The sequence below is a fragment of the Hemitrygon akajei genome, chromosome 28 (genome assembly GCF_048418815.1).
Source record: "Hemitrygon akajei chromosome 28, sHemAka1.3, whole genome shotgun sequence".
NCBI classification, from domain to species: Eukaryota; Metazoa; Chordata; class Chondrichthyes; order Myliobatiformes; family Dasyatidae; genus Hemitrygon; species Hemitrygon akajei.
Window position 1 is genome coordinate 5,814,070 of NC_133151.1, and position 13,547 is coordinate 5,827,616.

General features: G+C 52.4%; 1 protein-coding gene across 1 annotated transcript; it reads left to right on the forward strand.

Moving 5' to 3' along the window:
* The first annotated feature begins 1,773 nt into the window (after nt 1-1,773).
* Nucleotides 1,774-13,372, forward strand: LOC140717583 (atlastin-3-like). Its single transcript, XM_073031157.1, has 3 exons — nt 1,774-1,800; nt 9,807-10,019; nt 13,097-13,372. Exons 1-3 carry the CDS (start codon nt 1,798-1,800, stop codon nt 13,370-13,372), a joined length of 492 nt encoding a protein of 163 aa, XP_072887258.1. The 5' UTR covers nt 1,774-1,797.
* Nucleotides 13,373-13,547: the final 175 nt, after the last annotated feature.

Consider the following 13,547-nt stretch of genomic DNA (forward strand, 5'->3'; position numbering starts at 1 on the left):
TGACTCGTGTTCTCAGTACTTTTTTTTTATATTTGCACAATTTCTATTTCACATTGGTTGTTTGTTTATGTATAGAGTATTTTCCCCTTCAATTCCACTCTGTATCTTTATTTTCCTGTGAAATGCCCGGAAGGAAATGAAGCCCAGGGTAGTGTGTGTCGATGTGGATGTATTTTACCGGGCCAGTGGCGTAGTGGCATCAGCACTGGACTCTGGCGCGACTGGTCCAGGGTTCGAATCCGGCTGGCTCCTTGCAGTCGTTCCACCCATGCTGGGTTGAGCGTAAAGTACGAACAAAAAAGCTAAAGGAAATGGTAAGGATGTGGTGCCTGTCGTGGAAAGGAACAATAATACATTTTACTTTGATTTTCACTGTTCAAACTCAAAACTGGAAGTTCAGTACCGTTGAGGGAAAAGTCTTTCTAGGACTAACTTTCTGCTTCTAATACGGGATCCAACGGGAAATGGGGGGGGGGGGTTTGCATTTTGGATCACTCAACTTTTCCTCAAAAGGCATGCTCGCTAATGCAGGCAGTATCCCAGTAAATCTCCTAATCTGAGGCATTTCCGGGATCGAAACCCGGGATCAGTGAACATCCACTGCGCTCTTCACCCGCTGGTTTCCTCCAGAGACACACAATCACACACACAAAATGCTTTGAGTTTAAGAGCCGAGAGGCTCTATAGGACCCTGGTCAGACCCCACTTGGAGTACTGTGCTCAGTTCTGGTCGCCTCACTACAGGAAGGATGTGGAAGCCATAGAAAGGGTGCAGAGGAGATTTACAAGGATGTTGCCTGGATTGGGGGGCATGCCTTATGAGAATAGGTTGAGTGAACTCGGCCTTTTCTCCTTGGAGCGATGGAGGATGAGAGGTGACCTGATGGAGGTGTACAAGATGATGAGAGGCATTGATCGTGTCGATAGTCAGAGGCTTTTTCCCAGGGCTGAAATGGTTGCCACAAGAGGACACAGGTTTCAGGTGCTGGGGAGTAGGTACAGAGGAGATGTCAGGGGTATGTTTATCACTCAGGGAGTGGTGAGTGCGTGGAATGAGCTGCCGGCAACGGTGGTGGAGGCGGATGCGATAGGGTCTTTTAAGAGACTCCTGGATAGGTACATGGAGCTTAGAAAAATAGAGGGCTACGGGTAACCCTAGGTAGCTCTAAGGTAAGGCACAGCTTTGTGGGCCGAAGGGCCTGTATTGTGCTGTAGGTTTTCTATGTTTCTAACTCAGCAGGTCAGGCGGCATCTGCGGAGGGGAATGAACGATTGACGTTTCAGGCCCAGATTCTTCATTGGGACTGAAAAGGAAGGGGGCAGAAGCCAGACTAAGAAGGTGAGGGGAGGGTAAAGAGTACAGACCTTGCTTGTTGCTCCTTTGTGGGGGGTTTTAAGTCACTGGAGTTCATATACACTGCATCCGTCGCACATCTCTTCAAGAAATTAGAATTGCGTTACTCAGACAGGATCTCCCCTTGATTAATCCCGCTTCTCCAAGTAGATTAATGCTGTCGTTCCGAATTCTTTCAATAATTCCCCTCCGTATTTCTCACATAATGACATACCTGATCCAGTTTTCCTCAGCTTTGGAGCTGCCGCGGCGCACGCTGGGAATTGTAGTCATCCGACGCGCGCCCGATTGTTGCGAAGCGCCGCCGAATACTACAAAACGTCCCAGAAGGCGCAGCGGCGCGGGTTGGGTGGGTTGGGGGGGGAGGGGTGCTTTGGCCGGCGTCGCCGTCCCCATGGCAACGGGTTGGCCGGCAACGCGTGAGAAGCCGGAAGGAGGCGGACATGGTGGGTCAACGAGGCGAGTGGGGATGTTTAGCATGCCGCTGGCGGACTGAAGGAGCGGACGGGTGAGGCCGGCTGATCCGAGGGGGGCTGGTGCGGGCAGGGGACGGGGGCAGGATGCGCCTCCCATCCCCGTCACCCCGGGGGGCAGAGCCGGGGCAGGGGCCAATGACCGGGAACACCGGTCAAAACTTGGAGCAATTTGCAACTTAAACAGGGTTCAAGTTTAAAATATAAGCCTGGAATAGCCGATGAACCGAAAAGTGTTGAGTTTTGAAGGCTGTCAGATAGATGCCAAGCCAAATCCTCTTCCTTCATGTTTGTTGGGACAGGATATGATGCCGAAGAAAGGTCGGATTTCTTTAACCAGAGGGTGGTGAATCTGTGGAATTCATTGCCACAGACGGCTCTGGGAGACCAAGGGATTGTGTATATTTAAACTGGAGTTCAGGAGAACGAGGGGGGGAGGATCTCACTGAAACCTATCCAATATTGAACAGCCGAGATGGAGTGGAGGTGGTGAGGATGTTTCCTGTAGTGGGGGAGTCCAGCACCGGAGGACAGAGCCTCAGAATACAGGGATGTGGCTCTAAAGTTCAAAGTAACTTTATTATTTAATTACATACACGTCTTCATATACAACCCAGGGATTCATTTTCCTACGGGCATCCTCAGCAACTCTATAGAACAGTAACTGTAAACAGGATCAGTGAAAGATCAACCAGAGGGCAGAAGACAACAAACTGTGCAAATGCAAATATAAATAAATAGCAATAAATAACGGGAACATGAGGTAAAGAGTCCTTAAAGTGAGATAATACACACAAAATGCTGGTGGAACACAGCAGGCCAGGCAGCATCTATAGGGAGAAGCGCTGTTGATGTTTCGGGCCGAGACCCTTCGTCGTGTTTGCTCTTTAAATTCACTACCTTAAAGTGAGATCATTGGTTGTGGGAGCATCTCAATGGATGAGTGTAGTTATCCCCTTTTGTTCAAGAGCCTGATGGTTGAGGGGTGGTAACTGTTCCTGAACCTGGTGGTGCGAGTCCTGAGGCTCCTGTACCTCCTTCCTGATGGTTGAGGGGTGGTAACTGTTCCTGAACCTGGTGGTGCGAGTCCTGAGGCTCCTGTACCTTCTACCTGATGGTTGAGGGGTGATAACTGTTCCTGAACCTGGTGGTGCGAGTCCTGAGGCTCCTGTACCTTCTACCTGATGGTTGAGGGGTAGTAACTGTTCCTGAACCTGGTGGTGCGAGCCCTGAGGCTCCTGTACCTTCTACCTGATGGTTGAGGGGTAGTAACTGTTCCTGACCCTGGTGGTGCGAGTCCTGAGGCTCCTGTACCTCCTTCCCGATGGTTAAGGGGTAGTAACTGTTCCTGAACCTTGTGGTGCGAGTCCTGAGGCTCCTGTACCTTCTACCTGATGGTTGAGGGGTAGTAACTGTTCCTGACCCTGGTGGTGCGAGTCCTGAGGCTCCTGTATCTTCTACCTGATGGCAGCAGTGAGAAGAGAGCACGGCCTGGGCGGTGGGGGTCTCTGATGATGGACGCTGCTTTCTACGACAGTGTTTCATGCAGAGGTGCCCAACGGCTGGGAGGGTTTTACCTATGATGTACTGGGCTGAATCCGCTACCTTTTGTAGGATCTTCCGTTCAAAGAACGGAGATGAGAAGGAATTCGATGAGGAAGGTCATCAAAGGTCATGTGGGCAAAGGCAGGAGACTGGGGCGGAGAGGGAAAATAAGTCAGCCATGATGGAATGGCCAGCCGGCCGGTGGCATAGTGGGATCTGCGCCGGACTTTGAGGTGAGGGGTCCAGGTCCAGTGTTCGAATCTGACTGGCTCCGTGCACGCTTTCCTTCCGTGCTGGGTTGAGCCTCGAGCTGGCAATTTGGCCTTGTAAACACTAAAGAACCGGCCAGGTGTCATCTGATGAAAATAAGATGATGGAACGGTGGAGCAGACTTGATGGGCCAAATGGCCTTATTCTGCTCCTATGTCTTGAGGTCTTATGGTCTAAAATCTATAATTCAAAGGCATGACATACACTTAGTAATTTCCAATTATTAACCAAAATCAGGGTTTAAAATCATAAACCAAGTATTCAAACTCCATTCAGTGGTACTGCTAGACCCCACTTGGAGTACTGTGCTCAATTCTGGTCTCCTCACTACAGGAAGGATGTGGATGCTATAGAGAGGGTGCAGAGGAGATTTACAAGGATGTTGCCTGGATTGGAGAGTGTGCCTGATGAGAATAGGTTGAGAGAACTCGGCCTTTTCTCCTCGGAGCGACGGAGGATGAGAGGTGACCTGATGGAGGTGTATAAGATGATGAGGGGCATTGATCGTGTGGATAGTCAGAGGCTTTTTCCCAGGGCAGAAATGGCTAACGTGAGGGGGCACAGTTTTAAGCTGCTGGGGAGTGGGTACAGAGGAGATGTCAGGGGTAAGTTTTTTACTGCCCCCCACCACCCAAGAGAGAGATAGATAGATAGTCACAGTCTTTCCTCGATAGTAAATTCATCACCAAAGTTCTTATTTGTCCTACCTCAAGCAGACAGGGAAAAAACGAAATAGAATGGAATTTTGCAAAAAAAAAACTATACATAAAGACCGACAGACAACCCAATGTACAAAGTATATTATCAAAGAATGTATAAATTATACAACCTTGAGGTTTGTCTGCTCACAGGCAGCCACAAAGCAAGAAGCCCGATAGAACCTGATTGAACAAAGAAAGACCAACCCCTAACATGAAGAGAGAAAGAAAAAAAAAACACCAAATCACGCAAACGACAGAAGCGAGTAAAAGTATTCCGAACTCCGGAGTCCTTAGATCCGATCCCCGGAGCCTCAGTCTCAGTCCATCCGTATTGGCGGGAAGCTCGCACAAAGCACAGCAGTTGGTGGGGGTGGTGGTGGTGGGGGGGACCTCAGCGCGATCCTCGCCTCCGGTCCCGACCCCCCGGGCCTCCCCGGTCGATCCGGCCGGCGTTCAGATTAGATCGACGTGCGAAGCGGAGGCAAGTGGTGCAAAGAAGCAAAGAAATAATGCGGGCCGTGAGTCGCGAGGAGCCCTGGAAAGTGAGTTGGCAGGTCGGAGAATCAGTTCAGAGCCGCGCTGGGTGAAGTTACCTGCCCTGGTTCAGGAGTCTGATGGCCGTAGGGTAACAACTGTGGCTGAACCCGGTGGTGTGGGAACCCAAGCTTCCTGTCCCTCAGGGGCCCCCAAACTTTTTCATTCCATGGACCAATACCATTAAGCAAGGGGTCCCCTGGACCCCAGGTTGGGAACCCCTGCAGCACCTCCTTCCCTATGGTAGTAACAAGGAGTGGTATAGTTTGGATGGGGGGGGTGGGAGGTGTCTGATGATAGATGTAGTTTTCTTGTGTCTGCGCTCCTAGTAAACGTTCCCTCAGTGGTTGGGGGGGGCTTGAGAGGGTTGTTGAGGAAGGGGACCCGAGAGTTATATCCCTTTCCACAGAGAGATGTTGATCGATGCCAGAGGAGGGTGGGGGGGGGGGGGGGAATCAGACTAAATCAGTGGATCGAAGAGGGATTTAGACCAGAGGAACTAACATGGCCGCCATCACGGACATATCTACAGAAAGGTGTTGGAAAGGGGCCAGTAACACCATGAAGGATCCCACCCAACCTGTTCGTGGTCTGTTTGCCCCTCTCCCATTGGGAGGAGGCTATGCCAGGACCAGCAGACTCAAAAATAGTTTCCTTTCCCCGAGCAGTGAGGCTGATCAACACCTCCACCCACTGACCCACCCTTCCACACTCCCCAACCACCACTAGTCAAGTCACTTTTATTGTCATTTCAACCATAACTGCCGGTACAGTACACAGTAAAAACGAGACAAACGTTTTTCAGGACCGTGGTGTTACATGACACAGTACAAAAACTAGACTGAACTACGTAAAAAACAACACAGAGAAAGCTATACTAGACTACAGACCTACCCAGGACTGCATAAAGTGCACAAAAACAGTGCAGGCATTACAATAAATAATAAACAGGACAATAGGGCAGTAAGGTGTCAGTCCAGGCTCTGGGTATTGAGGAGTCTGATAGCTTGGGGGAAGAAACTGTTACACAGTCTGGTCGTGAGAGCCCGAATGCTTCGGTGCCTTTTCCCAGACGGCAGGAGGGAGAAGAGTTTGTATGAGGGGTGTGTTATCATTTATCATTTCCTGTCAGAGTCACCTTGTGTACAGACACTTCTGTTCCGAGCATCACTTTATGGACAGACAGACAATCAATCTATGTATATAAGCTCTCCTATGTATTTATATTTGTTTTTTTTTATTGCTGTATTCTTTATCTTAATGTGTTTGGTTTTGGTCTGATTCGGATCCGGAGTGACAATTATTTCGATCTCCTTTACGCTTGTGTACCGGGAATGATTTTAAACAGTCTCGAGCCTTGAACAGCCAGTGGGAGCTGCCTGAATCTCCCTCCGCCTCGGTTAACCCCAGGCCACGGATTAGAATGGAAACGGCATTGATGTGTGGGGTCCAAGCACAGGCAGACCGGATTAGAGTAATCGGGTTTAAAACGGTCAGCATATACACCGTGGACGGAAAGGCCCAATTTCAGTGTCGCTGAGTGTGACGCTGTGTTGGACTGATTTTCTGCCGCCCTTTGTGATCGCAGGTTTTCTGACAACAGGCCTTCTTGCCGCGAGCTCAGACGCCGGCGCATCGCTCCGAGGCGGATCGGCAGGGCCGGATTGGCGGAGTCCCCAGTGTCCCGTCACCCGTGAGCGCTCGAAGCCGGGCCGGTCCAGGGTTTGCCACCTCCCGTGGGTCGTCGAGGGCGGGGCTTACTTCGCACCGTCTGCGCCGAAGGCCAGCGCGGTCCGGGGGGGGGGGGGGGTGTGCTGGGGGCAGCCCGCGAGTGTGGCCACTCTTCTGGCGCCCATGTAGCACGCCCGCGACTCACTCACCCTAACCGGTGCGTCTTTGGACTGTGGGAGGAGACCGGAGCACCCGGAGGAAACCCACGCGGTCACTGGGAGAGAACGTACAAACTCCTCACGGGCGATGGGGGAATCGAACCCGTCCTCCGATTGACGACACTGTGAAGTATTACACTAACCGCTGGGAGAGAAGCTCATACACGATGGGGCTTAAAGTAAATGCCCAAAACAGATTCATTTCCAGTTGGGACCAATATATAAAAGTATGTTTTATCTATGTATGACAGTGGAAAGACTTTCTACTGATGCACAGCTAACGAACATCAGTAAATTTCTGCCCCCTCCAAAGGGATCCCACCACCAAACATATCTTTACCTTCCCCCCTCTCCGCTTTCCGCAGGGATCGCTCCCTCTGTGATCCCCCCACCCATTCGTCCCTCCGCACTGATCCCCCCTCCCGGCATTTCCCCCTGCTGCACCTGCCCACACGCCTCCGTTCGGGATCCCGAGCAGCCCTCCCAGGCGAGGCTTCGCCTTGCGGACCCGCCGGGGGCCGCCCGTTGTGTCCGGTGCTCCCGCGGCGTCGGCGAGACCCGCCGTCAAATGGGGGACCGCTCCGTCGAGCGCCTCCGCTTCATCGGCCAAGCGCGGAGCACTTTAATTCCCTTTCCGGCACGTCGGTCCATCTTGTGCCAAGATGAGGCCACCCTCGGGGTGGAGGGGCAACGTCTGGGTCGCCTCCAATCGATGGCACGGATGTCGATTTCGCTGTAGGGCAGCGTAACGGGCGGAGGGATATGCGTAACTCACAGGCACCGGCATTGAGTTGGGGCCCACCTCAAGGGGCTGGCCTGACCTGATCACGTAATGATACCAAGTTTTTCTTTAACCGCACTTTACGTCCTGTGTTGAGACCGGGTGTCTGGTGCTCATTATTACGCTACCATGCCAACCAAGGAAGATCCGAGGCCACTGGCCTTCAGTGTCAGAGGATACGTACACGGCGCTGGAAGAACTCAGCAGGCCAGGCAGCATCCGTGAGGAAAGAGTAGCCAACGTTTCGGGCCGAGACCCTTCATCAGGAATGGGGGGGAAGAGAGGGCCGAAGCCCAGTAATAGAGATAGGTGAAGGGGTAGGGCCTAGAGGCGCCAGGTGGAAAACCAATCAGAGGAAAGATAAAGGGGGGAGGGGAGGGGATGAGCATGAAAGAACTGTAGAGATAAAGAAGCAGAAAGTTGAAAGGGGAGAGAAGCAGAGAGGGACCTGGGATAGGGGAAGGGGGAGGGGGAGGGAATTACCGGAAATTGGAGAATTTAATGTTCATACCACCAGGCTGGAGGCTACCCAGACGGTATATGAGGTGTTGCTCCTCCAACCTGAGTTTGGCCTCATCATGGCAGTAGAGGAGGCCATGTATGGACATATCTAGATGGGAATGAGAGGCAGAGGTGAAGCGGGGTGGCAACCGGGAGGTCCTGTCTGTTGTAGGTGCTCGACGAAGCGGTTCCCCAATCTGCGTCGGGTCTCGCCGATGTAGAGGAGTCCGCACCGGGAGCACCGGATGCAATAGACAACTCCAGCAGACTCGCAGGTGAAGTGTCGCCTCACCTGGAAGGACTGTCTGGGGCCCGGAATGGTGTCAGAGGGCTGTTCAGCAGTAGTAGGCAGCGCAGGGAGAATATCAGCTCACCCACAGGGTACAGGGGCGGGTGCCTCTTCTGCGGAGGGTGACGCACGAGGCACGGGAACGGAATTAAGCCACTCCGCCCGTTGGATCTGCTCGGCCATTCTATCACGGCCGATCAAAGGGCCTTGCGAGTGTTGTGTGTGCCCCTACTTAAACCAACAACCCCCTTCGCCAGAAACTGCGCCCCTCTCGCTCGTCCTCGGACAAGGGTCGTTCTGTGGCCTGGAACAGAGTCACAAGGTACGAAGTTCCAGCTGAAATCCCGATTTTAAGCTGTAGACGTTGTAGGACTGGACTCACTCGATCAATGTGTTCCCATAAGGCCGTGAAAAACAGGAGCAGATTTAGGCCATTCAGCCCATCGAGTCTGCTCCGCCATTCCATCACGGCTGATTTCTTTTCCCCCTCGACCCCCTACCCCCCGTCACCTTTGACGCCCTCACCAATCACGAATGTGTGTATGCCACCCCCGCACAAGGGGTTATAAACTGCGCACGGAAGGCCGCCAGCCTCCCCCTCGTCGGCACGTTCGGTGTATTCCACGATCGCACGCGATCACGTTTCCTGGTCCGGTTTCCGACGCGGACGGTGGAGTCGGTCTGCAGATTTTAGAACCGGCTTTTTATTGAAGGCGTTATTCAGTGCCCACGTGTTGCTGTGGCCGGGCAGAAAAATCGCCCGGCACAAGATTGTTGGGCTGGCGCTGGTCGTCACAAGTTAAGAGGGCACATTGCTGTCGACCCCAGACTCTGCTCCGTCTCCCTCGGCCTTGGACTGAGAAAGCCGTTCAGTGCCCGGCCTGGTCCAGAGGGGGCATGTTGGCACAGCCAAGGGTCTGGATGCCCAGGTGCACGGGCGGGGGGTTGTCTGTCTGCCCTCTGCCCCGGCGTGTAAGGAACCAGACACGCCACCAGCAGGTTTTGGGGTGGGGGGGGGACCCAGGCCAAGCTTTTGCAGACTAATGCACGGAGAGAGGGTATGTCGCCCTGTGGGAGGGGCGGCGAGGAGGGAGCGCCGGCCGTGATAGGGTCCCCGAGGAGGGAACGCTGAGGGATGGGCGGCGAGGAGGGAGGGCAGCGATGAGGGAGCACGGCCCTGTGAGAGGGGGCACTGCCCAGTGGGAGGGGGAGTGAGGCGAGAGTCCTGTACTGAGGGACCTGTGCCTTTTCCAGGGGCCCCGGCGACCCTCTGGCACAGCAGCGCCAAAGCCCCAGGGCCACTTGGCAAAGGAACGGGGCGATCCAACCCTGCACCCCTCAAACCAAAAGATTATCTAGCCGGGATCTCCCGGGATCTTACTCTGCAGAGATCGGCTGCTGCTCCAACGCGGCGAAGGGGTGGGGGCTTTGGCCGTGACTAACCCCACCACCGCTCCTCTCCCCTGCAGGAGGCCATGACGTGCCAGCTGGCCAGGTCCCAGCAGATCATCCACGTTCACAAGGAGGACCACAGCTTCCAGCTGGACGAGGCTGCCCTGGAGAGCATCCTGCTGCGGGAGTCCGTCCGCGACCTCAACGTGATGGTGCTGTCCGTGGCCGGGGCCTTCCGCAAGGGCAAATCCTTCCTCCTGGACTTCATGCTTCGGTACCTGTACAAGCAGGTACTGCTGGGCCGTACATTGGCCCCTGCCCACCGCGGGGCGCTCCCGGTGAACGGGAACCCGCTCAGAGACGGAGTGGGGGAAGAGAGAGAGCGAGACAGAGTGAAGTCCCGACACATCCGAGGATTTATACTCAGTGATTGCGTGACAGGAGGGGTGTGGGGGTCAATCTTACTCTCAGTGGCCACTTTACTACCCGTACACCTCGTTAATTCAAATAACTCAACGCAATACTAGGGAAGCTGACGAGGGTAAAGCAGTGGATGTTGTCTATATGGACTTCAGTAAGGCCTTTGGCAAGGTTCCGCACGGAAGGTTAGTTAGGAAGGTTCAATCGTTAGGTATTAATATTGAAGTAGTAAAATGGATTCAACAGTGGCTGGATGGGAGATGCCAGAGAGTAGTGGTGGATAAATGTTTGTCAGGTTGGAGGCCGGTGACTAGTGGTGTGCCTCAGGGATCTATATTGGGTCCAATGTTGTTTGTCATATACATTAATGATCTGGATGATGGGGTGGTAAATTGGATTAGTAAGTATGCAGATGATACTAAGGTAGGTGGCGTTGTGGATAATGAAGTAGGTTTTCAAAGCTTGCAGAGAGATTTAGGCCAGTTAGAAGAGTGGGCTGAAAGATGGCAGATGGAGTTTAATGCTGATAAGTGTGAGGTGCTACATTTTGGTAGGACTAATCAAAATAGGACACACATGGTAAATGGTAGGGCATTGAGGAATGCAGTAGAACAGAGTGATCTAGGAATAATGCTGCATAGTTCCCTGAAGGTGGAGTCTCATGTGGATAGGGTGGTGAAGAAAGCTTTTGGTATGCTGGCCTTTAAAAATCAGAGCATTGAGTACAGGAGTTGGGACGTAATGTTAAAATTGTACAAGGCATTGGTGAGGCCGAATTTGGAGTATTGTGTACAGTTCTAGTCACCGAATTATAGGAAAGATATCAACAAAATAGAGAGAGTACAGAGGAGATTTACTAGAATGTTACCTGGGTTTCAGCAACTAAGTTACAGGGAAAGGTTGAACAAGTTAGGTCTTTATTCTTTGGAGCGTAGAAGGTTGAGGGGGGACTTGATAGAGGTATTTAAAATTACGAGGGGGATAGATAGAGTTGATGTGGATAGGCTTTTTCCATTGAGAGTAGGGGAGATTCAAACAAGAGGACATGAATTGAGAGTTAGGGGGCAAAAGTTTAGGGGTAACACAAGGGGGAACTTCTTTACTCAGAGAGTGGTAGCTGTGTGGAACGAGCTTCTGGTAGAAGTGGTAGAGGCAGGTTCGGTATTGTCATTTAAAGTAAATTGGATGGGTATATGGACAGGAAAGGAATGGAGGGTTATGGGCTGAGTGCGGGCCAGTGGGACTAGATGAGAGTAAGCGTTCGGCACGGACTAGAAGGGCCAAGATGGCCTGTTTCCATGCTGTAATTGTTATATGTTATAAAAGCATGCAGACATGGTCAAGAGGTTCAGTTGCTCTTCAGATGAAACATCAGAATGGGGGAGGGTGGGGGGGGCAGAAAAATGTGATCTAATTGACTTGACCGTGGATTGACTGTTGGTGCCAGATGGGGTGGTTTGAGTATCCCAGAAGTCGCCGGTCTCCTGGGATTTTCACGCACAGCAGTCTCTAGAGTTCACAGATATTGGCAGCGATGAAGGCCCTCCATCTCTGGCGGTGTTCAGGGCTTCCTTCGTCGTGTCCGGAGCTTCCCCTCGCTTTTCACTACCGTCAGTCAGGCAAGTCCCAGGTGGAGACTCAGGAATACCGTCACACTCCGATGTAGAAGGATTCTTCATGGCTGTTTCTGTAACAATTTTGTTTGACCAGTCAGGGTTGTTGACCCTGAACCTGGAGGACCGGTGGACCACTCTTAGTCTGACCTCTACCCTTTGACCTGTTTGGCGTGGGTGACCCCTACCAAGAGCCAAAGCCCTGACTCCAGCCAACATAGCCCTCCAGGTCGTTGAGGCACACAAGCCTCCAGGCCCTCTGACGAGGTTGTGGTCCTCTTGGAGGCCGACCCAAAACATCGACTGTTTAGATAGATAGATAGATAGATAGATAGATAGATACTTTATTCATCCCCATGGGGAAATTCAACTTTTTTCCAATGTCCCATACACTTGTTGTAGCAAAACTAATTACATACAATACTTAACTCAGTAAAAAAATATGATATGCATCTAAATCACTATCTCAAAAACATTAATAATAGCTTTTAAAAAGTTCTTAAGTCCTGGCGGTAGAATTGTAAAGCCTAATGGCATTGGGGAGTATTGACCTCTTCATCCTGTCTGAGGAGCATTGCATCGATAGTAACCTGTCGCTGAAACTGCTTCTCTGTCTCTGGATGGTGCTCTGTAGAGGATGTTCAGAGTTATCCATAATTGACCGTAGCCTACTCAGCGCCCTTCGCTCAGCTACCGATGTTAAACTCTCCAGTACTTTGCCCACGACAGAGCCCGCCTTCCTTACCAGCCTATTAAGACGTGAGGCGTCCCTCTTCTTAATGCTTCCTCCCCAACACGCCACCACAAAGAAGAGGGCGCTCTCCACAACTGACCTATAGAACATCTTCAGCATCTCACCACAGACATTGAATGACGCCAACCTTCTTAGGAAGTACAGTCGCCTCTGTGCCTTCCTGCACAAGGCATCTGTGTTGGCAGTCCAGTCTAGCTTCTCGTCCAACTGTACTCCCAGATACTTGTAGGTCTTAACCTGCTCCACACATTCTCCATTAATGATCACTGGCTCCATATGAGGCCTAGATCTCCTAAAGTCCACCACCATCTCCTTGGTCTTGGTCTATTCCCCTCCGTAGATGCTGATGGGCCTGCTTGGTTCCTCCACCATCTTGAGTTGTTGGGTTAAGGAGAAAGGTCCCAATAAAGAGTCTCGGCCCAAGATAGCGACCGTTTTCTCCCCCCCCCCCCTGACTGGCTGAGTTCCTCCAGCGTTTAGTTGGAGCTGCTTGGCCGCAGGAGCCCCATGTGTAAGATCCACGCGGCGGTCTGGAGGCTCCAGTCTGTCTGGTAACAACTTCCTCAGTTTCTCCCCACAGAAGATGGGCTCCACTTCAAACTGGCTGGGCAGGGACGACAAGCCGCTGACTGGCTTCTCGTGGAGGGGGGGCTCGGACCCCGACACCAACGGGATACAGATATGGACGGAGCTGTTCATCGTGAAGCAGCCCAGCGGAAAGAAGGTACCCACTCGTGAGCGTCTCTTTTTAAAGAAGACCCCCCTCGCGGTTCCTGCCCGGGCGTTCCGAAGTGGGCAGGGTAGAGGGTCACCGAGTTCGTCCCAACTTGTCCGTGTCTCCCAGAGATTTTCATGATTGCTAGCGTATGACCGATACCTCTCCAAACCTTTACTGTCGGTGTACTGCAGGGGGTGGGGGGGGGTGCAGAGAGAGGAGGGGGAGGGGTATAGACTGGCTGGGGTGGAGAGAGAGAGACATGGAGGGAGATTGGGGAAGAGAGAGACCTGAAGGGGAGGGAGAGGCGGGGAGT

Bases quoted from the DNA above. Each gene is read 5' to 3' on its own strand.
- LOC140717583 (XM_073031157.1), top strand. The intron at 10,020-13,096 runs GTACTGCTGGGC...TTCTCCCCACAG, and splicing joins TTCGGTACCTGTACAAGCAG to AAGATGGGCTCCACTTCAAA.